The sequence below is a fragment of the Lemur catta genome, chromosome 7, assembly GCF_020740605.2.
Source record: "Lemur catta isolate mLemCat1 chromosome 7, mLemCat1.pri, whole genome shotgun sequence".
In the NCBI taxonomy this organism is placed as follows: Eukaryota; Metazoa; Chordata; class Mammalia; order Primates; family Lemuridae; genus Lemur; species Lemur catta.
In genome coordinates, this window is record NC_059134.1 from 55,016,810 (window position 1) to 55,042,743 (window position 25,934).

The 25,934-nt window shown below is 48.1% G+C and overlaps 2 protein-coding genes across 6 annotated transcripts in view; one reads left to right on the forward strand and one right to left on the reverse strand.

The window, feature by feature from the left end:
- The window catches only part of USP35 (ubiquitin specific peptidase 35), a 103,837-nt gene that overhangs the window by 24,433 nt on the left and 53,470 nt on the right, over positions 1 to 25,934 (reverse strand). For 4 of the 5 annotated variants that reach the window (XM_045557265.1, XM_045557263.1, XM_045557261.1 and 1 more), the window contains 2 exons: positions 4,155 to 4,306; positions 1,679 to 1,903 (listed from right to left, as the gene is read on the reverse strand). The gene's annotated coding sequence lies outside the window, so the exon portion shown is untranslated. The remainder of the gene's footprint in view (positions 1 to 1,678; positions 1,904 to 4,154; positions 4,307 to 25,934) is intronic. The other variant, XM_045557264.1, reaches the window with a different exon arrangement.
- On the forward strand, positions 199 to 16,423 carry KCTD21 (potassium channel tetramerization domain containing 21). Its single transcript, XM_045557272.1, has 2 exons — positions 199 to 265; positions 13,348 to 16,423. The coding sequence occupies exon 2, from the start codon at positions 13,377 to 13,379 to the stop codon at positions 14,157 to 14,159; it is 783 nt and encodes a 260-aa protein (XP_045413228.1). The 5' UTR covers positions 199 to 265; positions 13,348 to 13,376; the 3' UTR covers positions 14,160 to 16,423.

The following is a 25,934-nucleotide window of genomic DNA, read 5'->3' on the forward strand; positions in this document are numbered from 1 at the left end:
GACCGCGTCCCCTTTAAGGCCAGCCGGCCTGAGCGCCGGCAGGGGCGGGGCGGGGCGCCGGGCGGCTCGCCGCAGTGCCTCCTGGGAGATGGAGTTTGAGCTCCGGGCGCCGAGCCGCAAAGGGCCTAGGGAGAACTACAAGTCCCGCGGCGCCGCGCGCGGGCCGCGGGCCGCCACGCCCCTGGGCCGGACTCCGGCCCTCCGCCCGCCTCGCACAGCTGCGCTGGCCGCCCGCGGAGGGGAGGCTGCAGAGCGAGGGCAGGAGGTGGGTGCGGCGCGGCCGGGGGCGCGGGGATCGGGGACTACCGGTGATGGGATGCGGGCCCATCTGGGCACCTGTCCTAGCAGGAAAGGTCATCTACCCAGCCTTGCCGTTCTCATCTGTGAAGTGGGGTTGGCAACCCCTGCGGGGGAGGGGACCCGTTTCGGGGAGAGAAGAGCCAGAGGGGGCAGACCTATAAGAGGGAGGCGGAGCTGGTGGGAGGAGCCAGGGGGGAAATGGTGATGGAAAAGCCCGGATAATGAGGGTCGGGGGGCTGTGGGAGGAGTCTTTGGTGGGTGGGGCAAGGAGGGTCAGAGTCTCAGGTTAGAAGCGGGACACCGGTCAGGTCCCAGAGAGGGCTCAAGGGCTGGGCAGTGGGTGCCGAAAAGCCAAGGAGGCAAGCCTGGGTTGAATTGGGTGAAGGGGCCGAAAAGCATTGGGGAAGGAAGGGCGGAGGCACAAAGATGAAAGGGACCCCTCCCAGCTCTGGAGAGCCTTGGGTGGGCGGCGCTGTGGCGGTGTGGGCAGGGGCTGCCCGAGTGGGCGAGGGCCTGTGGATGCACAGAACACTTTTCCATTCCTTGTGACTAGAAATAAAGAGCCCATCCCTTGAGCTCAGTGCGTCACATATGTGATCTCATTCAACTTTCACGCCCTGTAAAGGCGTCACCATATATGTTTACAGGTGAGGAACATGAGACTCAGAAAAGTGAAGTGACTTGCCCAAAACGACTCAGGACCCCTTGCTTCAAAGACTTTCCTTTTTCCCCCCACACTGCACTCAAGGGAGACAGAGGTTTAGTGTGGAGTGGGTGGCAGGGAAGGAACCAAAGTTTTGATGCCCTGCCCTTTGCAGGATGTCTGACAGGACTAGTTCCCCCAACCCTCCCAAATGCCAACCTACAAGGCAACCTTCTTGTGGTATTGTGAGGATGGATTTGAAAGCCCATGTTTATAAATTATCATTCTTGGGAGGAATAATTGGAAGAAAGTCCGAAGACAGTCGGAAGAAAGTAGGTGAAGTGGGGTGCTTGTGCCTGAGGAAAACCACAAGATGAAGCATGAGAGTGAGCTGAGAGGGTGAAAGAAAACTCTGGAAGAGGATGGGGGATGGTGGTGGTTGTTGGGGGTTCCACCAGGTGAAAGAATACATTGCTGTGCAAGGAGGGAGGTCATGCCAGGTCCAGTGCTGTCCTTCCTCCAGCTCACCTTTCCTCTTTTGCCCCAGTGGGCAGCTCTGTCCAGGGCCCCTGTGTGTCAGCTGAGTGTAGGAAGCAACTTTTCTCTCCTACTATGTGGATGTGGTGGTAATGGAGCCGCCTGTGGGCTTCTTGGAGATATGGACTGAGCAAGACAGGGTTAAAGATACAGCAGTTGGGTGTGGGGAGGTCAGGAAGGGGAGGGGAAGGGCAGTACCTCTACATAGTCCCCTGGACTGTGAGCCAAAGATCCCTTATCCTGGTGGGCTGATGTAGGTGGGGAAGTCTCCAGTTTATTGGAAGACAACCTTATTCATGCTGAGCATCGTCTTCTTGAAATTTACCCAGCCATGCTCTGTCCATTCCCCTGCACCGTGGAAACTCTCCTTGCATTTACTTCCAGGTGATCACATGGGTCTTGCCCCAAGCCTTAGATTCCAAACTGAAAATTCAAGAGAGCATTTCAAAATAAAAAGTTTTTAAAATCCAGAAGAGGGTGATAAATTTTCCTATTTGTAGATAGATGACAGTCAGTCTGGGGTGGGGAAAATGGATCTGTCTAAACAAGGGAAGAAATTTTTTCCTCTCCCCCTATTCTGCCTGCTTCTGTGGATATAGAGGGAGGCAATCCCAGCCCCAACAGAGGGGCCAGGCACCCATCTACATAAGTAAAGTTGGCTGGGGTAAGCAGTGAGCATAAAATGCTCTGGAAATACACAGAAGGAAGGAAGGAATTCCAGCTGAGGAGCCTGGGAAATGAATGGGATTTTCCTTTTCAATCTAGGCAGAGGGGATGGCAGATGCCAAATTGCAGAGGTAGGAAAGGACCTGGCATGGTTGGTCTATTAAGTAGGGATATAATAGTATCTACTTCATCTGTGAGATTAAAAGAGATTAACATGCCTAAAGAGCCTGGCACAGTAGTAACTGCTCAATAAATGTTAGCCATTATTATTACTGTTGTAGTGGTGGTTATTGTTAGGGTCATGATCATCTGCCCAGGAGTTGGCCTAGGGCAGTACAGCTGGTGAGTGGCAGAGCATGATTCGATACAGGCTCAGGTAACACCAAACACCATGCACTCACTGTCCTCTACCCCACACAGCCTCTCTCATTCCTTCTGCCCATCTGCAACATTTCCGAGGCCCAGAAGTGGCCCCTATTTATGAACATTCTCAGTGAGCCACGATGAGAGTTTCTTTCCTGCTGTGGTAGCAGAGACTCTGGGTTTGGGATGAGGCAGGAAAAACAAGGCCTGAACAACCATCATCTCCCAGCCTGGATCTCAGCACAGAACACAAGCAGGCCCAGTGGTGTGGTTTCTCTGGGTGATGGGTGGGTCTGTCTATAGAGACCACCCAGCTTTAAATTCTAACTCCTTCACCAATTCTGTGAGCCATTTTTGCTTAGCCCTGGTTGGCATCCTAACCCTCCAAAACTCAGTTGGAGAAGAAAATTATGAGCTTTCAGTGGCTTCTTAATAGCAGTAATAAATCTGTAATTTATTGAGTCTGGCTATTTATTGGGGTCTGGCATTCTGATTGGAACTTTACATCTATGGCCCTATGTGAGGGAAGTGTTCTTTTCTTCTCCCTTCTTTTCAAAATACAAATGTTTACAAATTTTCAAGCCTACAGGAAAGTTTAAAGTAGCCCTTCACCTAGATGCATCAACTCACACTTTGTCAATTTTGCTTTACACACACACACACACACACACACACACACACACGTGTGCACGTGCACACACATGCTTTTCTTTTTTTGGCCAAAGTATTTAAAAGTAAGTTACAGATGTCTTGACACCACTTGACCCCTAAATTCTTCAGCATGCATCTCCTAATAATGACATAATTCCATTGTCATACCTAAGAAAATTAGTAATAAGTCAGTATAACCTAATATAACCATTGTTATTCACATTTTTCCAATTGCTCAAAAGTATTTTCTCTTGTTTTTGGTTTTTAAAATCAGATCCAGTCAAAATTCACATATTGCATTTGATTATATCTCTTTAAGCAACTCATTTAATCTAAATATTATAGAGCCCATCCACCTGCTTAAATATGTTCAATTAGTTCATGAGTGATTAGATTCAGGTTGGTTTTGGGTTGGGGGTTGGTTTTGACTTTTTGGCAATATGTGTACTTCTAACTGCGTCACATCAGGAGGCGTATGATGTCAGGGTCTTACTATCCATGAATACTAAATTTGATTATTGGTTCTGATCCCTCCATTGTAAGGGTAAATTTCCCCCCCTTGTAATTAATAAGTAACCAATGGAGTGATTCTTTGAGGCTGTTGTAATCGTGTGTTCCTGATAACCTTTCACTCCACATCCACTGATAATCCGTGCCTGAATTGCAACACTGAGGGTCCCAAATTGGTAATTTTCTAATTCTGCCATTCCTTCTGTATTTATTACCTGGTATTCTTTTTTATAGAATAAATTTTTTCTGTCTCTTTCTCACTCCCTCTCTTCTTCTCTCCCTGTTTTTTCTTTTTGGAGTAACATTGTGGACTGAGGATTTTTTTTTTTTAATTCAATGTGCTATAATCATTCTTTTTGGTACTCAAATTATTACAGATTTGGCCAGTGGGAGTCCCTTCAGGCCAGCTCCTGCGTTCTTTTGACAGGACCTCATTAGTCTTTGATTGCTTCTTTGCTATCTGGCAAAGCAGTTGCAGGCTTACCTTGAACTTTTCCTGTAAAAGTCCTGGAATCATCAATTTCTCCAGGAAGCCCTGGTTTCTTTTAGAGGAGATAACATTTAGAAACCAAGAAACGGGGCCTGGTGTGCTCATTGCTGCTGGGTGTCATTTCTGGGCTCTTTGAGTGAGCAAACCTAGGAAATGATAGATGATAGATAATTATCATTACGTGGGTTTATTGTTACACTTGGTCCCCACTGATAGTGCAAAAAGGGTAGACTGCTTGGGAAGTAGTTCCATGATAGAAGTAATGTAATTCATTATGGAAGTGGGCAGTACTGTAGGAAAAGAGGAAATTGCACAGAAAAGAGCCCATGCCTACTCCAGGGCTCCATAAATGTACAGACTGTTAGCTAGGACCTCTGTGGCTAAGTACAGCTTCCTGCTGAAGACCTTCAGGGGACTGGTTCTCTGAAAGGTGTCCAAACTGGAACTCCTAGGAGCCATGATTCTGAGGTCAAGAATGCACATGAAGCCCTGGGAAAGGGATTCACGTTCTCTAAGTCTGGTTTAGGTTGTCTGTGAAATAAAGATTATGTGATCTGTCCTGCCTGGGTCACAAGAGTTGTTGTAAGGATCAGTATATATTTTTTAAATTGCTAATCGGTCTCTTCAACACATTTATTACAAAATTCCTTCTCTTTTTCATTTTAATACCACAGTTTGAAATGTCATTGCTTTATGATCTGATTTAATACATTACACAGATATCTCCTCTTTTTCAAATATTCTTTCAGGTTATCACTTATCAATTCTTCCAAATTAAGATTTTAATTTTTTTAATATTATATGAAGAATACTACTGGGATTTGGATTAGGACAGCATAACAACTGTAATTAAATTTAGATTAGAAGAACAAATTTAAGATCTTTTGTCTTCCTCTCAGAAGCATCACAGGTCTCTATTCAAATTCTATGTATGCTTCATAAAATGTCATAGCTTGTGTTACTGGAGGGGGCACAGGCTTTGGAGAGAAACTTCACTTGGAATTCTGCCTTTGCCACCTCTAGCTGCGTGATCTTAAGCAGCTGTCTTCTCCACTTTGCATTTCAATTTTATAATCCTAAAAATTGAGATGATAATCAAACCTACCTCAAACCAGCATCAGTATGGCATTTTAGTTAAATAATCTACAGGAAGATGCCTCATAGCTTAGGACATGTCATAGGTGCTCAGGAAATGTTGATTCTCTCTGGCACCTGGTCTTTATGTAGGTCAGAATCAGATGGAGATGGCAAGTGTGAGAGCACCCGGTAAAAGGTAGGAGGGGGACAAATGACAGAACTCCATGGGCCTTGGCTGCTGAATGCCCAAAGAGCAGTGTCCTCAGAATACAGACTTCGCAGTTAGACAGGCCTAGACTTGAATCCTGGCTCTGCCACTGCTTTGGGCAAGTTACCTAACGTCACTGAGTCTCAGTTTCTCCCCTAAAGTGGAGGGAATATTTGCCTTGGAGTAGTATTGCGGAGCTTAAATGAGCTAGTATACTGTATATAACGCACCTAGCACGGTACATAGTAAGTTCTCATCAAGCATTAGCTGTTTCCCTCGTGAGGCCTGCAGGGACGGTAGGTGCCCGGACATAGTTTTCAAGTAGGAATTTTGGAGCAGTGTCTTGGCTGCCTTTCCTTGCAGGACTTCCCCTCTCAAAGATTTCTGTTTTCTGTGTCACAATTAACAGGTTGCGACTAGGTGATTTTCAGGCCCTGGACTGGAATTGTCCTCTTGCTGGTGCCAGGCTGGGCACCCTCTCATTTCAGCTGCAACGCCAGGTGCCCAGGTGCCATGGCCTCCCTGCCTTGTCAGGCGGTCTGAGGCACAGACTGGCCTAGTCTCCTGGTTTGACACCAGTGGTTTTCTCAGGGAGGCAGATGGGGCTGATTTTTTTCCCTGGTTCTTTTCAGGTTGAGAGGCAGACCGGAACTTTAGATTTATAGCTTGGAAAGTCTCTGCTTAAGAAAAATTATTCATTCAGACACAGCAGTGGCATTTCTTTTATCTTCTACTTCTTAGTTCAGTTTGCAAGCCCATTTGCCTTTTTGAATCTGGCTTTTAAAAACCTTGCTTTTTGTGTTTTGCTGCTTTATCTTTAGACATCAGGAGTTGCTATTGAAGTAGAAAGGTTCACACCTCTCAGTGGACTTGCCCTGTGCCAGCTCTGAAGGGCCTCTGGGCCATCCTGGGGTCTGTCCCCCATCCTCAGATGTGAGTGGGAAGAGCCCCAGGCCAGCTGTGGACAACCCCTGTCTGGTCAGGACAGAGAATAAAGGGGTGTGTGCATCTCTTGCTCACACTGGGGCCCCATGGTGGGAAGGGAATGAGCAGAGGTGTTGGGCTCAGACCTGGGCTAAGATCCCAGCCCCTCCAGTGACTGGCCGTGCAACCTTGGGCAGTCTCTTACCCTTTCTGGGCCTCAGTGTCCTCATCTATACAATGGAGATGATAATAGTATTATAGGGGGCTTTTTTGGCTGGGCTACAAATTAAATTGACATAAGACCAATTAACAGGATAAAAACCATTTTAATTACATGGAGTCACTCAAAGACATGAGACTCAAAGAAGGGCCAGATAATTGAAGTTTCTGTAGCATCCTGAGCTCCAGAAAGGAACAGGGGGCTCAGGGCTTCTGGAGGGAGGTGGAGACAAATTGTGGGAGGGTGAGGGGAGAAACTGTGTGGTGAATAAAGGTTGCCTTGTTATGCAGATAAGTCTCTCAGGTGATAACATTTGTTTCAGAGCGGCTCTCTTCCTGGTACAGATACCTTTACTAATGAAAAGTTTTTTGGGTTTTTTTTGTTTTTGTTTTTGTTTTGTTTTGTTTTGTTTGAGACAGAGTCTCGCTCTGTCGCCCTGGGTAGAGTGCAGTGGCGTCATCACAGTTCACTGCAGCCTCAAACTCCTAGGCTCAAGCCATCCTCCTGCCTCCGCCTCCCAAGTAGCTGGGACTACAGGAGTGCTCCATGATGCCCAGATAAATTTTCTATTTTTAGTAGGGACGGGGTCACACTCTTGCTCAGGCTGGTCTCAAACTCCTGAGCCCAAGCGATCCTCCTGCCTTGGCCTCCCAGAGTGCTGGGATTACAGGTGTGAGCCACTGAGCCAGGCTGAAAAGTTCTTTTATACATATAAATTTCCTTTACAAAGAGCAGCTTTTCAGAGCTATTTCTGTGTCTGCAGTTTCTCAAAATAACTCGGAATAATCAATATGCCAGAGAGGTATATTTTAAGGTAGTATATTCTGATCTCCTGCAGTCATATTTTGAGGTGGTGTGTCCTGAGCCCCAACAGTAGCTATCTCACAGTGTGGTTGTGAATACTTTGAGGTAATGAATAGACAGCATTTAGCACAATAGTATATTATTCTCTGTACTTTTCTGTATACTTTTATTAAAAATAAATAAAATGTCACAGACTGTTTATGAAGCACGGTGAAAGCAGGAGGTGTGAGCTCAGTGTTGGTAGCTGTGGTCTTGCCAAGCAAGCTGCACCTCAGTATTTAAAAAGGCTACTTCAGGGGCCCTCAAACTTTTTGAAGCTCTTAAAGCCTTTTGAGGTTATTACAAGCTTCAGCAGCTGTGGGAACAGAATGAGCTCTCCGCTCACTGGCTGTGCGTCCTGGGCAAGTCAGCAGTCTTTCCAAGTCTCAGTTTCCTCATCTGCCAAAGGAGGGAGAATGATGCCTACTTTGTAGGACTGCTGTGAGAATTAAAAGGGCCGATGACTGTAAAGGCCTTGAATGTAGAAAAGGCTCAGTAAATATGTGTTCCCTTCCTCTCTCAGTCTAAAAGAAAAAAAAAACTGTTTCATTTACTCTCACATCAATACTCTGACACCAAATGTGTGGGGCACCTCACTCCAATTCTGACACTATCTACCTGGAGTTAGCACAGAGCCCCACAGGTTAAAGGCTCAGTCCCACAAGACTACCCCCACTTCAGATGCCAATTGCAAGTCTTGGTTGTCACCTGTGCTTATGACCAACTGGCTATAAACTGGAGGTTCCTACCACCCTCTCCTCAAGTTTAATAAGCTAGAACAGCTCACAGAAATCAGGAAAACAGTTTACTTACTAGATTACCTACCAGTTTATTATGAAAGGAACAGCCAGATGGAAGAAATGCATAGAGTAGGATGTGGGGAAATGGGCCCCCAGCTTCCATGCTCTCTTGAGGCCTGCCACCCTCCTGGCACCTCCATGCGTTCACCAACTTGGAAGCTCTCAGAACTTTGTCATTTGGGGGTTTTGTGGAGGCCTCATTATGTAGACATGATTGATTAAATCACTGGCCATTGGTGATCAAGTTAATTTCTTGTCCCTCTCCCTCCCTGGAGGTCAGGGAGTAGAGGAGGGGGTGAAAGTTCCAACCCTCTGATCACATGGTTGGTTCCTCTGGCAACCAGCTCCCATCCTTAGGGACTCTCCAAAAGTGATGTCATTAACATAAACTCAGATGTGGTTGAAAGGTGCTTGTTATGAATAACAAGATGTTCCTTTCACCTTTATTTCTGGAACTGGGGACAAAAACCAATTATTATAACAAAAGACGCTCCCATAGCTCTTATCACTCAGGAAATTACAAGGGTTTTAGGTGCCCTGGCCAAAAGCTGGGAACAAAGACCAAATGAATATTTCATATTATATCACAGTATATCACTCCCTGCTGTCCCACCCCCCCATAGCACTAGCACCTACTGCGTGCTAGGCAGTGAATATGCAGACATGAGACATGTGGTTGCTTTCAGAGAGCTCACAAACTAGGCAGTGGTTTTTAAAAAAATTTCATCACAACTCCTAGTATGAAAATACATTTTATATCATGATCCAGTTCACACACACATAACCTAAAGCAAAGTTTCAGAACAATATATATGACTGATCACAATCCACTCACTGTATTGACTTCATGACTAACTAATAGGACACAACCTTCATTTTTTTCTAGTTTATGGAGGCATCATTTACATACAGTAAAATTTACCCTTCCTAGGTATACTGTTATATGAATTTTGACAACCTTTATAGAGACATTTGACCACCACTGCATCAAGATAGAGAATATTTCCATCACTCCACAATATTGACTTGTGCTTATTTGTAGCCAGTCTCTTCTCCCCAACCCAGGCCCCGGAAAACCACTGATCTAATTTCTGTCTCTACAGTTTTGCGTTTTCCAGAATGTTATACACATAGAATCATGCAGCACATAACCTTCTGTGGTTTCTTTTACTTAGCATCGTGCTTTTGAAAGTCATCTGTGTGCTGGTGTGTTAGTAGTTAGTTCCTTTATATTGCTGAGTCGTATTCCATTGTATGGATGTGCCACAATTTATCTATTTACATTTTAGTTGTTACCAGGTTTGGGCAATTATGAATAAAGCTGCTATAAACACTCACATATAAGTTTTTACATGGACATATGTGTCCATTTCTCTGGGATAAACATCTAGGAGTGGGATTACTGTGGGTCAGGTGGTAATTGTATGCCAAACTATTTTCCACGATGATTATACTATTTTTATTCTCACCAGCAACATATGAGAGTTTCTGTTGCTGTGTGTACTCACCAGCATTTAGTATTGTCAGATTTTTTATGAGTCACTTTAATGTAGTAGTATCTAATTGTGGTTTTAATTTTCATACTCTAATGATGTGGGGCATCTTTTCACGTGATTGTTAGTCATCTGTATATCTTCTTTGGTAGAGTATCTGTTAGATCTTTTCCCATTTTTTACTTGGGTTGTTTTCTTACTGAGTTTTGAGAGTTCTTTATATATTCTCGTTAACAATGCGATAGGTGTTCTGCAAATATTTTCTCAGTCTGTGTCTTATTGTTTCATTTTCTTAAGTGTCTTTTAAAGAGCAGAAGTTTTTCATTTGGATGTAGTCTAGCTTATCAGTTATTTTATGGTTTGTTACTAGATAGGCAGAGTCCTATCCAGAAAATCTTTGCGTAACCCAAGGTCACAAAGATTTTCTCCTAGATGTTATACAGTTTTAGATTTTACATTTAGTCTATGACCCATTTTGAGTTAATTTCCCATATATGATGCAAGAGACTGATCCATCTCCTTTATTCCCCCATATGGGTGTCCAGTGATCTGCACCATGATAAAGCCAGGGAGGAGGGCTGTGTGCACAGCAGCTCCCTGCACAGTGGAATGGTGAGTGCTGCGCGGTACCAGGGAGCCTAAGAGGAGATCTGTTGACCTAGTGGTGATCTGGGAACAGCCTTACAGAGGCAGTGACTCATAGGCTGGGCCTGAAAAGTAGACAGGAGAGAAGGTGGAGAAGGTAGAAAGGGTGGTGGTATAAGGAGAGCAAAGGCAGTGCAGGTGACAGCGTGCTCTTCCCCTCTCATCTCTAACTCTGCCCTCCACGCATTCCAGGCTCGGGCACTCCAGATGTCACCGAGTCTCCCTCACGCTGTCACCTCTTCCCTCTCATCTCTAACCCTGCCCTCCACGCATTCCAGGCTCTGGTACTCCAGATGTCACTGAGTCTCCCTCATGCTGTCACCTTCGTTGCCTTTGCTCTCCCTATACCACTACCCTTTCTACCTTCTCCACCTTCTCTCCTGTCTACTTTTCAGGCCCAGCCTATGAGTCATTGCCTCTGTAAGGCTGTCCCCAGATCTCCACTCGGTCAACAGATCTCCTCTTAGGCTCCCTGGTACCATGCAGCACTCACCATTCCATTGTGCATCACCTGACTGCAAACCCTCCATCACACTCATAAGCTCCTTAGCCCCCAGGGGTGCCAGTTCCCGCCCCTCGTGTCATGTCATTTCACAACAGGGCCTGTGGATTTACGATGATGGACACCGTGGCCCTGTGACTAGAAAAGAGGGGCTTGGAGGACTGAGCTCTGTGACTCAGTAGGTATGCAGAGAACACCACAGAGCCCCCTGGCCAGCCTCTGCCCCACCTGCCTGTGTAACCCTGTGCTGCTCTCCCCAGACAAATGACCAGCAGCCACAATGTCATGGAATGAGCAAGAAAGCAGGTGCTCTGCTGCTTTTGCCGGCAGAGAAGTAGGAGTTTGGGCACCCACCTAGGGGTCCAGGGGAATGCCCTGTAGCTACTGACCGCCTCCCCCTGCAGCAATGCTCCTAGCACGTCATCACTAATGCATACAGGAGGTGTGGGTCTGCCCAGCTGTCGGGAAAGGCAGCCCAGCCTCTCTGACACCTGATCCTGCCCTTTCTGTGAAGCTGAGCCACTTCACAGAGCCTGGGCCTGGAACCCAGTGTTGGGGGGCAGAGGTTTAAGGAGAAAGAGAGACTGAAAACTAGAACATGCACATTACTATTTAGAAAGAAAAGGGGTTGGAGGAGACTAGAGTCCTGGGAAGAGGGAAGCAGGGAGGAAAAAGAAGATTCTGGAATGAGTAAGTGGTGACACACTCCTGAGTCCGGCTTCTGCCTGGGCCCTCTGGAGAGAGAACTGGCCAGATCCGCCCTGCACCCCAGCACCCTACCCAGCTGCGGCTCCGAGGCCAGTCTGTGCCCCAGCAGCCCCCTCCCTGCAGTTGGCCGCCCTCCCTGCTGGGCCTCCCCACTGTCTCGCAGCCCATCTGCTCCAGGCTTCTGCTGACGAGCCTTCGTAACTTCATCATGGGCGCATTTCTCTTCAGACACTCCAGATGGTTAATGCCTGTCTGCAGTATCGAAGTGCCCCTTTCGCCTGGGGAGGAATTGCGAGGGTCCCCACCCGAGTTGAGCAGGGCAGCTGAGCATGGCCCCCATCCTCTGGGAAAAAAGGGGTCTCAGTGCAATCAGCCTCTTTAGAAGGCAGACATGTTGAGAAGTGCTTGCCACCTCTGCTGGGTGATTTTGGGGAAGTGCCCCTCTCGGGCCTCTGTTTCCCCATCTGGACAGTAAGCATACTTGGCAGGATGATTCTTGATGTGCCAGGATTCATTCCTGCCCTGCTCCCACAGCTCTTGGTATGTCTGTCTTGTCACTGAGCCTTCAGTGTCTCTTGTCTCCCCCACCAGCCTCAAGGGCAGCAATTCCTCTTGGTGTCCCCACCTGCCGCTCTAGGGAAAGACTGCTGAATCCTTTCTGCAGGGTGACTCTTGGGAAAGTATCATGTTGGAATCTGAGAGGGTATATCCCCTACTTTCTAGAACCTTCGTTGAAGGAGGCTCACCAGCCGTAGACAGTGGCACCTGGGATCAGTGGGGGCTGTGGTAAGGAGTGGGTAATGTGCCCTTAGGAGGGTGCTCTGGGCAGAGTCCGAATTTGCCCTGACCTTGCTGCCAGTCTCAGAGAAGGTTGGAGTGCCTCTGTGACAGGCAAGGACAGTCCACCAGGAGCCAAGAACATACTCATGGCAAGGAAAGTTGGCCCGGGAGCAGTGAGAGTCTTGAAAGGACTGCTATTTGGAATCCAGAGAGCTGAGTGACCCATCATGGGCCTGCTAAATAGATGGAAATGGCACTAACACAGCCTTCATTGAGAAAAATAATTAAATTCAGAGGCAGCATTGGTACAATAGAAGGAGCCCTGGGCCTGGAGCAACTGCTTTCCTGCCCCCACCTTGAGATTTTCAGAATATTTATTAAGTAGGTAGAGTGTACCAATCTTTGGCTAGTAAGAATTTACACATCTTTCTTTTGTATAAAGGGACCTGAGTTTAAATCCTGACAAGGCACTTCACCTCTCTGAGCAAGGGGCATAAATCCTGGCACAGTTTTCCTCCTCTGCACAGCAGGGATGGATGATGGTATTGTCCATGTCAAAGGCGATACAACTACTATGTAAGCAAATACTTGTAAAAACACGTAGTATAGCTTTTAGCCCAGGCACAATTTTCCTTTCTTCCTGTAGACTAGGGGTTCTCTATTCTAACTGAACATTTAGAATTACCAAGGAGCTCTTTAAAAATACCACTGCTAGGGCCGTGATCCAGACCAATTAAAAGAGAATCCCTGGGGGGTGGGACTCAGACTTTGGGTTGGGTTTTTTTGTTTTCTTTCTTCTTTTTCTTTTTTAACTACCTAGTGAATCTAATGTGCTGTATACAGTGTGGTGATTATCACCCATTGATCAAATATTAATTCACTTCAACCCCAAGGAGTATAGGCTGGATCTACAATAAACCGTCAAGAACCACGACTACCCAGATATGGTTGAGTAATCGTCATTTCTTATTTTTCTCCCTCTCTAAGACTACTTCCTAGCACCCCAGCCTCCTGCCATGTCCGACCCCATCACGCTGAACGTCGGGGGGAAGCTCTACACCACCTCACTGGCAACCCTGACCAGCTTCCCTGACTCCATGTTGGGTGCCATGTTCAGTGGGAAGATGCCCACCAAGAGAGACAGCCAGGGCAACTGCTTCATTGACCGTGATGGCAAAGTGTTCCGCTACATCCTCAACTTCCTGCGAACCTCCCACCTGGACCTGCCCGAGGACTTCCAGGAGATGGGCCTGCTCCGCAGGGAGGCCGACTTCTACCAGGTGCAGCCCCTGATTGAGGCCCTGCAGGAGAAGGAGGTGGAGCTCTCCAAGGCCGAGAAGAATGCCATGCTCAACATCACTCTGAACCAGCGTGTGCAGACGGTCCACTTCACTGTGCGGGAGGCGCCCCAGATCTACAGCCTCTCGTCCTCCAGCATGGAGGTCTTCAACGCCAACATCTTTAGCACCTCCTGCCTCTTCCTCAAGCTCCTTGGCTCCAAGCTCTTCTACTGCTCTAATGGCAATCTCTCCTCCATCACCAGCCACTTGCAGGATCCTAACCACCTGACTCTGGACTGGGTGGCCAATGTGGAGGGCCTGCCAGAGGAGGAATACACCAAGCAGAACCTCAAGAGGCTCTGGGTGGTGCCCGCCAACAAGCAGATCAACAGCTTCCAGGTCTTCGTGGAGGAGGTACTGAAAATCGCTCTGAGTGATGGCTTCTGCATCGATTCTTCTCACCCACATGCTCTAGATTTTATGAACAATAAGATTATTCGATTAATACGGTACAGGTAAAAGGACCCCAGCAACACTGGAGAGGGGAAGTCCCAAGAAGCTTATGTCAGCCAAGGTCTTGGAGAGAGTCTCGCCAGTAGCGTGAGGCAGGGTACCATACTAATCTGTACTAATTGCATAGCAGGACTTGATTCCCCCGTGATGAAGTCCACCTTTTGGAATCCACATGTCCTCCGAGCAGAACCACCTTTTTTCTTGCCATTTTGAGCTGGAGATGGCCAGTTTATTATGACAAGTGAAGAGTCAGTTGATGTGTACTAAAAGAGGCTATAGGAGGATTTTCTGGCTGGGACAAAGGAGCAGCAGTTTTCTTATGGGCTCCATCTCTCTCTGCACCGCTAGCCAGTGACGCATTTACCCATCTGTGAAAAGGGCCCTGGAGAGGGCACGGGACAAGAACAAGAGGCTCCCTTTGGTCTCCCAGAACATGAAGTGCCCAGTGGTCCCCATCACACCTGCTCTTCCCTCCCTCGGTTGCTTCCAGAACCTTGGACTTGTTTGCCCAGGGGCGACCATGTTTGGCTGCCTTGGAACGCAGTGTGTTCTCAGAGCTCTGTCAGTGTCCCCACTGCGGGAGAGAGCTGAGCTGTGTCGTGGTCCAGAGGAGGGGGCATCCAGGCAGGCTTCAGAAGGTGGGGCTGTCCCCCTCGGCAGGGCCGAATCTAAGCAATTCTGGCTTCAGAAGTGGGCTGCTGTTCCTGCAAAGATATGAAAGTATCTGGAACCAGTGTGACATGCTTCAGAGTCCAGCCTATTGCCTGACTTTCATAATCCTTTTCCCAAAAATTTGAAGTATCATTGAAACAGGTCATTTTAAACAAATATATTATGGATTCTCAGGGTTGGAAAATAATTCAACAATTGCTTGGTCCTCCCCTGCCCCAAGCACACCCCAGCACACATGGGGGTCAGCACCTCTCCCTGAGCACCTCCAAGTGGTCACCTGTGCCTGCTTGTATACATCTGGTGACAGGAAGCTCACCTTCCCAAGGGCGGTTCCTGCCATGGTTGGATGGTGCTGACTGTTAGAAAGTTCTTCTTTATATTGAGCCAAAATCTGTCCTGCCACTTCCATGTGCTGGATCTTGGTTGCAGACCTTCTTTCTCACCAAATGTGTATCTTCACTTTCAGAATAGTCACCCTAAGAGGCCAGATGCTTGATCTGAAAATATCGTTACTCAGAATTCAGATTCCCCTTTGGGATCAGTCTTCAGAATCAAAGTTGGCTCGTTTCCATCCCCTGTCACTCAGTCCCCTTTTGTTGCAGCTTCACCTTGTTTGTGACCCCACTTCACCCACCTTCCCCAACCAGCCATGGCTCCACATGCCTTCTGACCACTGTCTGTTGGAAGCCCCTGAGGACGTCCAGAGGAAAGAGACAGGATCTCTGCGGGCACTGTGCAGCGAGGAGCCCAGGAGTGGTCCGAACCATAACATTGCCTTTGGAGTGAGCGTCCAGCCCCCAAGACGCTGCTCTCAGGGAGGCCGCCTTCCCCCCTAGTACTGTGTCCAGTTGTAACTAGCCCGCAGGTCTCCTTGGGGTGCCATCCAGGACAAGCAACCCTAAGCCACTACTTCCTATCGGGTGATGAGCCATGCAGGCCTCCAAACTGCACATTATGATTGACCCCCGGAGTGTGGCCTTGGGAGTCCTGCCGTCTTCCCCACTGGGCAGGGGCCCTCAGACAAAGCCAGGAAAGTTGGGTGACACAGGCACCCACGGAAGGTAGATCAAGGAAGGGGCTTCTCACGGTTATACCCTGTGTGTAGGGAGCTTGTGTGCTGGGCTGTGGGCAGGGCCAGTTCCCTCAGGCAATAAAGGCCTTTCCCCCGCTACACGGGGACCCAGGAGTCTTTGTGACAACTGTCCCAGGCCACCAGGCCAACATAACTTGGAAAAGCCCCTCAAGGAAAACCCAGTTATACCAGACAGCAAAAGCTGTGACACTACAACAAAACAATTCAAGGAAGAAATCTCATAAATCATCACTGCCCTTTTTTCTCTCCATAAAACTACTTCCACCATCTTGTGGTGCTTCCTAATTCAAGCAGCTTGACTTTAGAGAAATTACAGAACCTGTGAAGCCACTAACATGCTGTATGACTTTGTGCAAGTCACTCACCTCACTGAGCCACCTCTGTTTCTTCATCTGTGAAATGGGCATAACAGTAATATGTAACCCTACCTACCTCACAGGACTGTTGTGAGGATCAAATGAAATAATGTATGTGAGAATACAGTATAAATGTTAAATGACTGTTACCATTTTGTGTCTGCTTATAAGGGGGAGAAAAACACCAGTCTTAAATCAGACTGGCTCGGGTTTGCATCCTGGCTGTATTTCTTGCTCTGTGACTTTGGACAAGTCACTGAGCCTCTCTGATTTGTTGCTTCATTGGATAACATCCCCCCTCCTCCCAGGTCATACAACTTAAATGCATTGGTGTGTGTGAAAACTCCTAGCTAGGCCTGGCACATAGGAGCTCAGTAAGTGCTCACTCTTACAGGAGGTGGTAACGGTGGACTCTTGTGCCAGGAACGGAGAGTCCCAGGCAAGTACAGTTCAACCAGTCTTTTCAGAGCACTAGGTGTGCAGGCTCTGAACGTGGGAGCAGCCACAAATAAGTTCAGCTAAATTGGCCTGGGAAAAGGTTAGGGCTTCACACAGTGTGCTGTGGGAACCTAGGGAAAGAGAGCCTCAGAAAGGGCTTTGTGGAGGGTCGAGGTGTGCCTTTGGGTAGGTTGGATTTTTTGAAAGAATAAGCAAGGAGGTCACCAGGGGTGCAGGGAACAGCCAGAGCAGGGAGCTGGCAGCCAGCCAGGGAGGGTGATCAAGGAAAAGTGTGCATTCACGCATACCCACAGCACAAGGGGAGCGACAGGTTGTACCTTCAATGCAATCTCATTGCGCCCACATCTAACTTAGTTGAGTTCAGCCATCTGCTCAGCAAAAATGTGAGAAAGGGAACAAACACTAACCTATGCCAGCAGCGCCATCCCAGCACTCAAGTGAGTTAGATGGGAGTGAACTGGACAGCAGAGATGTGCTTCTTGTCAGCCCCTCACCGACCTGAGTGAGACCCAACGGCGATCTCACCTGGACTCAGTTTAGCCTTTTTTATACCGCCCAGGGCTTCTTCATCCCAGCTGAAGGGGCAATGTCAAGCACACAGCACTTGCTAGCTGTCTGTTCCTGCCCTAGCTGTGGTCCACGCATGGCAAAGGGATGCTCAGAATGGGTGCTGAAGGGAACCGTAAGGCACCTTGGTACGACCACTTCATGAGGCCACTGACACAAAACGGTCCCACATGCTTGGAGGCCAGCAGCAGCCACCACCTCAGACACCACTCTGTGATCTCACACCCTGGGGACCTCCAAACGCCCTTTCCCATTTTATGAAGGGCTAAGCCTCGTGACCCTGTTCTGCCTTTGGGCCAGAGCTCCCAGTGCAGGAGTGGCCAAGATCCCCCTTGTCCACACCTCAGACTTTGGAGCCCAGGGTGCAACCATTCTGTTTTATAAACTGCTGTGCAGCCTAAATTATATAGCATTTGTGTAACTGCCCACTTATTTACCCCAAACTACAGCTTCCTTTTATAGGTTACTCCTAAAACAGTCTGCTGTGAATGGGGGCTTAGCCACGGTCAGCCTCAGGCCAGTTTCTTGGCTGTGTGGCCAGAGCAGCAGCCCATCCCTGTCCTGAACTGCAGTCTGTTCACACTGACTGCCTGTGTCTGCCTGTGTCCCAGGGGCCTCAGGCTGATGGGGGCAGTTGGCAGGGAAATGAGGCCTGTGATCATCCCTCAGAGCAAAACAACCTTGATAACACGGTCACCAAAGGGAGGGGCCGGGGCCCATTTCCAGGCCCTGCAGGGTCCTGGCTGTGGCTGCTCCATCTGCCCAGATGGCCCAGTGACTTCAGTCTCCTTCAGAACCTTTGGGACAGTGTGGCACCAGCAGAGCTGTGGAAACAGTGTGGTGACACACTTATCCCAGTCTGGATCACAAGGACCAAAGGGGACCCTGAGGAACAACATCGGCCTGTGGAAACCAGAGAATCACCGAGTGACCCAAGACCACCCAATACAAAGAACTGCAAAACAAGCTTTGAGGCGGTACTGTCTGGCTCTGACTCTCAGGGGCAAGAAGTGCATACACAGCCTGGTGTATCTGACCCTTGCCACCCCCTTTCCTGGTCCCATTTCCTGCCAACTTCCCTGCACCCTGCAATATACACAGCATTCCAAAGCCTCTGTCAGCATTTCCCAGTTAGCTGGCAGCCCTAGAGTGTTCTAGCCTGTTCTCTTCCTTATGCCAGGCCCCTCCACCCAAAGCCAAGGTTCCCTTTTACTAAAGAGTTGGGTAAAGACCCAGCTGAGATACACTTGAAATCCTCTAGGGCTGCAGTCCCCAACCCCAGGGCCATGGACAAGTACCAGTCCGTGGCCTGTTAGGGACTGGGCTGCACAGCAGGAGGTGAGTGGCAGATAAGTGAGTGAAGCTTCATCTGCATTTACAGCAGCTGCTCCCCATCACAGCATCACCACATAAGCTCTGCCTCCTGTCAGATCATCAGGCATTAGATTCTCATAAGTGCTCAGTCCCTGCTGTAAACTGCGCATGCCAGGGATCTAGGTTGCAGGCTCCTTACGAGGGTCTAATGCCTGATGATCTGAGGTGGAGCTGAGGCGGTGATGCAACTGGGGAGCGGCTGCAAATACAGGTTATCATTAGCAGAGAGGTCTGACTGCACAATAAAAGTAATGTGCTTGAATTATCCTGAAACCATCCCCTCACTCCTGGTCCGTGGAAAAATTGTCTTCCATGAAACAAGTCCCTGGTGCCAAAGAGGTTGGGGACCGCTGCTCTAGGGATCTTGCCAGGCAAAGAACAAAGGTTCATGTGTTATGATATGGATACTGTCTCCCCCAATTGGTTCATTTTATAAATCCCATATTGGATTTGCTTCATCAACACCCTTTTGTTTGGCACCTTGTAAGTTGCCAAGCTCCTTCACATCCACAGTTTTCTTTCCCAGAACCGAAGAATATGTCTTGCCATTCCACACTCCTGTCTGGGTTGCCCTTTACTACTTTGTCTTCATAACAAACATCTGCTCACCCTTCAACACTGTGTCCGCCTGGCCACCTCAGCTCCAACCAGAGCCTGTCCCAACCCTTCTGTGCCACCCTATACCTGGTGAAGACTTTCATCAGTATACTGCAGTTGTTCACAGGCAGAGTTGTACTGGTAAATAAAGCCCTGGTTTGTATTGTTGGCCACTTTCCATGGTGTAAATACTGTCACCATGGTCGATTTCAAGCCACCAATGAGACATCACTGACAAGCTGGCAGAGAGGCACACATGAGGCTCCGGACAGCCGGAGTGAGCCAGCTCCAGCACCCACCATCCTTCTCACTGAACTACGAGCAGGTAAGGCTCGGTGAGGACAGGGCTCTGTCTTTCCCTTTGTACCACCAGTGTCGAGGACACAGAAGGTGCTCCATATATGTTGGTGGGACTCCTGCCACCTCGGGAGTAGGACATTTTTATTCCCATAGTGTTCTCTCTCGCTCGCTGAAACTCCTTTTTTTTTTTTTTTTTTTGAGACAGTCTCATTCTGTTGCCCAGGCTAGAGTGCCGTGGCATCAGCCTAGCTCATAACAACCTCAAACTCCTGGGCTCAAGCCATTCTCCTGCCTCAGCCTTCCGAGTAGCTGTGACTACAGGCATACACCACCATGCCTGGCTAATTTTTCTATTTTTAGTAGAGACGGGGTCTCACTTTTGCTCAGGCTAGTTTCAAACTCCTGAGCTCAAGCGATCCTCCTGTCTCTGCCTCTCAGAGTGCTAGGATTACAGGCATGAGCCACCGCGCCCAGCTTCAAACTCCTTCTTGAACAAAGTCTTGCTCAAACTAAAGCAGGCTGAAGAGAGCACAATTCAGGAGTCAGACTGCTTGGGATCAAAGCCTGGCCTTGTCACTTAATAGCTATGTGACCTTGGGCAAGTTACTTAACCTCTATTTCCTTGTCTGTATAGTGGAGATTATAGTATCCACTTCACAGGGTTGTTGCAAGGATTTGATGAGGTAATAATCTATAGCTTTTTGAACAGTGCCTGGAGTAAGTACTGTTGGAAAATATTATTACAACTATTATGATGATTTTCTGTCCTCATCTTTCACTGCTGTCCTACTTGCCCACTCCCTCAGTGTCTCCTGCATAGTCCATGTGGATTTCCATCTCCTGACTTTTGCTGAAGCCACTCCCCCTGCTCAGAGTGTCCCATACCCTCTCTTCTCCAGTGACCCACATCCTGTCCATCCATAGCGGGTGCCCTTCTCACCCTCCACCCACCCTCTCACTGAGCCCTTCCTCCTCTGGTCTTCTAGTGCCCTTGGGTCTAGGAAACAGATCTCATCACATGTTCTGTTCACAGACTGAATGGTTGTGTCCCCCTAAAATTCCTATGTTGAAACCTAACCCCCAAGGTGACAATGCTTGGGTGGGATGCCTTTGGGAAGTGGTGAGGTCATGAGGGTGGAACCCTCAAATATGGGATTAGTTCCCTTGCAAAAAGGGCCCCAGAGGGCTCCCTTGCCCTTTCCACCTTGTGAGGACACAGTGAAAGGACAACCATGTATGAGCCAGAAACCAAGCCCTCACCAGACGCCAACCAAATCTGCCTGTGCCTTGATCTTTGACTTCCCAGCCTCTAGAACTGTAAGAAATATATTTCTGCTGCCCAGTTTACAGTATATTGTTATAGCTTCCTGAATGGACTCTGTTCACAAACTCTGTTAAGCACCTCCTATATGCCAGGCCCAGGGCTGGGCTCTGGGAAATCAAAGGTGACCCTGCACGTTCCTCCCTTGGGAAGTCTGGTGGGGAAAGAGACAGGCAAACAAATTCCAATATAGTGGCCAGTGCTAAGGTGGAAGTCTGCTCCAGGTAGAGTGGACCACAGAGATAGGATGGCCAGCTTTAGCAATAGCCCCTTGTAGACAACACACAGTTTATAAAGCACTTTACTTCCTTTTCTTCATTTAATCCTCACAGCAGAGCTCTGAGAGAAGCTGTACAAGAGGTGCTTATTTTTCATAGATGGGAAACTAAGGTTCAGGGAGATGAAATGACTCACCTACGGTCACATTATATGTAAGTGTAGTGCCTAGCACATAGTAGGCCCTAGCCTAGGCTAAAATTAAATAGAATAAATATCATTTAATTCAAGTTAAGTGGCCAAGTTGAAGTGAGAACCCATTCTGAATCCTCCTTCGGGATTATTTCCTCTCAGCTGTGAGGCCAAGGACAGAACCAGGCTTCCAAGTGCCAGGACTGAGATCCAGGCTTTTCCACTGACATTCCAGGTGACCTTGAGCAAATCACTTCACTGTCCTTGACCTGAAACCTTCCTCAGCAAAACACAGCAAGGTAGAGTTGGTCTCTACCAGCTTGAAGTATCTTCTCACCAGAGCAGGATGGAAGCGAGATCTTCCTACCCACAGAGACATGCAAGCAGAGACCCCAAAATCCCTTGATGGGGCTGTCGTGGGGACTTCCAGCTAGGGACTGGCCCCTAGTGCCTTCTCCCACCCTTTCACCCTGTGAACGTGAACCTGTGAACATAACACTCAGTGATGGAACAGCCTGTGATTTCTGTATTTTCCAGTGTGAAATGCTGGACTGTATTAAGTGGTGCTGGGCATAAAATGACCGGGCAAAGTGGAATACTTCAATGGCACGTCACACCACAGATGCTCCCATGAGTGCAAATGGACAGCTGTTGTGAGGGGGAGGCTCACTGGATGGAAACGTGGTGCTCCTCACCTTCTTAGAAGAGAAGCCAGATGAGACAAACTGAGCCCCCCACCCACCATTCCTGAGCAGAGAGAAGTTCTCCCTTATTTGGCTGCTAACAGAGAGGGAACCTGTAGGGGACTGTCAGAACGTGACATTGGTTGGCTATTTTTTGGCATAGAATCTGGAAATGTGCTAGAAGAAGACTTAAGACTGATCATCAAAGGTAAAGAGGAAAGAGAACTGGCTTTGAGTAGAGCAAAGCAGGCCCAAACTCTGCCACTCTCAATGACTTCATCCATGAAATGGGGATAAAATACCTGCCTTGCCTACCTCAAAAGGTGATTACAAGGATTGAGGGAGAGAATGCAGGCATAGCGCCTGGCTGCCTGCATGTGGGACAGAGCTCTCCTGAAGCAGGTGCCACACCTCGTGCTCTATATCCCCAGCCCTCAGCGCACTGCCTCCAAAGGGGAGGAGCTTGGTTCACATTTGTTGAATAAGGGACTGAACTCCACTGCTTTACCCACAAGGAAACAGGTCCAGAGAGGCGGAGGGACTTGGCCTACTCCACAGCCAGGGCAGGAAGAGCCAAGGCTGGACCCCAGGACCCCCGACTCCCAGGCCTCTCTCTCCCATACACTTCCATGTGCATACAACATTTGGCAAAGCCCTCTTTGCACTTTGGAACCTTTCTGTTTTCAACCTCTTGGTTGGTGAGTAGCAGCTTTGGAACAAGAACCTAGGTCTGCCAGACTCCAAAGCTACAGGATCATTTAATGAGACCCACCAAAAGCTCACATGGGGCCTGAGCAGCATTTTAGATATGTTTCCCAGTCAGGGGTTTAGCTAGTTCTCCAAGTGATGAGCCTCAGTTAGGACGATGCTTCACCACCCTACTTCCCTGCAAAAGTCTGGTACCGGACAGCAGCCAGACTCTGAGGACCAGGCCCAGGAGCCTGCCTGCCTCCCCTACAGTAGGTCCTCACTGCCAAAAGCTAAGAAACAGGATATACTGCCTCCATCCAGTCTAAGACATGTATTTTTCTCAAATTTCAGCATCTCTGAAATCAGAATAAGGCTTAACAATTGATGGTATCTTACAATTATAATTGACAGCATTTATTCTTATGTGTTGGAACATAAAATAAACTTGTATCTTGGAACTGTCTGAGATGAAATGAAATCCAGCATTGGCCAGCCAGGGCAATGTCACTGGAGGGCTGTGCATGGTTTTCCCTGGGATAGTTATTTATTTATTTATTTATTTTGAAATGAATCCTAACTTTATTTTTTTAATATTTTACCAGAAGTTTAACTTTTTTTACTACAAAATATTAAGGAGGTGTAAATATTTTAGCTTACATGGATTGCTTTTGCAATGCTCGAGTCCTAGCTACAGGTGTGCCTGTCACCCAAATAGTGTTCATTAGGTAGGCTTTTGCCCCTCCCCTTTCCCCCACCCTGTTGATTTCCACTGAGTTTTACTTCCCTCCCCACACATGTGTGCTCATTGGTTAGTTCCAGTTTCCCTGGGCTATTTAGACCCTGGAGGCTCACTTCCTTCTGAGTTCACTGTGCCTTATTTCACCAATAGGAAAAACAGCCAAAGCCAGAAAGCCAGGCACGGCAAGCCAAGGAGAAAGGCCCTTACTGGAAACCAACCTGCTGACACCTTGACCTCAGACTCTCAGCCTCCAGAACTGTGAGAAAATACATATCTGTTGTTTGAGCCACCCAGTGTGTGGCACTTTGTTACAGCAGCCCTGGCAAACTAACACAGTGAACATGCGGACACACAGAGAAGCGCAACAGCTAGGAAGAGGCTGAAGCGGGACTTTGTACCCAGGCTGTCGGCTCCACAGCCCAACCACAGCCTCCATGCAGAGGAGGCCTCACGGCTCCCCCCAAAGCAGTGCCACTGCCCAAGGCCTGTCCTGCTTCCCAGTGCCCAGGCAGCCTAGGGAGATCCTGGGAGCTCCTCTGCCTCAAATTCCTCCAGCTGAGTATGGAGTGTAAATCCAGAATGGGCCTCGGGTGGGACAGAGAGGAAAAAATGGACCGTGATGATGGGGCTGAGAACAGACACACACACACACACACACACACACACACACACACACACACACACACACACACACACACCCTGGTAGCCTGGGTTCTTGTTTCCTAGAGCAGCAGTCCCCAACCTTTTTGGCACCAGGGACCAGTTTCATGTAAGACAACTATTTCACAGACTGGGGGCGGAGGGATGGTTTCAGGATGATTCAAGCACATTGCATTTATTGTGCAGTCAAACCTCTCTGCTAATGATAATCTGTATTTGCAGCTGCTCCCCAGCAGTAGCATCACTGCCTCAGCTCCACCTCAGATCACCAGGCATTAGATTCTCATAAGGAGCTTAACCTAGATCCCTCACGTGTGCAGTTTACAGGAGGGTTCACACTCCTGTGAGAATTTAATGCCTGATGATCTGACAGGAGGCGGAGCTCAGGTGGTGATGCAAGCAATGGGGACTGGCTGTAAATACAGATGAAGCTTCACTTGCTTGCCTGCCACTCATCTCCTGCTGTGCAACCTGGTTCCTAACAGACCATGGACCAGTACCAGGACCACACTGAAGGGGAAACAGGGGATAGTCAGAGATGCCTCACCAAGGAGGACACCCTTATGCTAGGTATTGAAGCATGAGTAAAAGTTTCCTAGGCAGACAAGGCAAGGAAGCTCATTCCAGCCATAAAGGACATCATGTACAAATAACAATAGCTAATATCAATGAAGCACTCCTCGTGTATCAGGCATGATACTGGGTACTTTACTTGCAGCATCTCATTTAGTTCTCACAACAACTGTATGTGATAGGTTTACAGATGACAAAACTGAGGCTCAGAGAGGGTGAGTAACTTGCTCAAAGTCACACAGCTATTAAGTGATAGGACCAGGATTCCGACCCTGATCTGCTGTCTCAGGAGCCTGTGCTTTCACCACTACCACGTTACTGTCTTTGTGCAGAGGCCTAGAATTAAGAGTTAATGAAAGAATGGTTATGTTTCCTTAGTAATTTCTCTGATTTTTCTAATTGTGATTAAGTATAGGCAGCTTTTTCTCCCACCTTCTCTGATGGAGGATGAGAGAAGTATCGGGTCCTGGGATGCAATGGACTCATTTGGCAGTGAGATGGGACAAGGGAAGATGTGTCTGGAGCTTGTTTATGTTTGGAAGGCTTTAGGGCCTTGTAACATTTTCAATGTTTTTTTTCTTTGCCTTAAAGAAAATCCAGACAAACCAGAAAACACGTCCTCTCCAAAGGCCCCACCATTTTAAGAAAAAGGGAGGAGGATTCATTTTGTGAAGTCTGTCCAAGTTGACTTAGTGCCCTACTGGCCAGAAGCCCCAGCTTGAGTTTGGAGTGTTTTGTTCTGCTGTTTTTGAGGACTGGGTCAGCAAAATACATCCCAGGATCGTTTGTCTGTTTTTCCCTGTTGCCTCATGACTTCCAGACAAGACTAGCCAAAGCTCACTCTCCCACCAGCACTCTCAAAGAAGTCCTCTTTGGCAGGAAATGTAAGACAGAACTAAGAAAGGCTCAAAGATGCACAAAGCCTTTTCCAACTGTTCCATGCCCAGTCGGGGTGGTGTGAGAGAGAGCAGGGCTGGATGTCAGGGGTCCTGGAGTCTGGCCTTCGCTCTTTCTTTTACCTGCTGTGTGATGTGGACAGGTCCCTCTGTCGCTCTGACTTCTTTCCTTGTGCGTGAAGCAGTGGAGTCAGTTATTCATCCAACTTATTATGTTTGTTGAAAACATGAACGAATGACCTTCCACAGACAGCACTGTGCCGAGGGCTGGGGATACTGAGTGTGAGATGTGGTCCCTGTTTTAAGAGAGCTCTCAGCCCAGGACTGGGAGCAACCAGAAAAGAGAACAAAGTAGAGAAAGTCACCTCCTTTCTCTAGCTGGAAAGGCAGGTG

Excerpts from the sequence above, each read along its gene's own strand:
- KCTD21 (XM_045557272.1), top strand. The coding sequence starts at position 13,377 with ATGTCCGACCCCATCACGCTGAACGTCGGGGGGAAGCTCTACACCACC.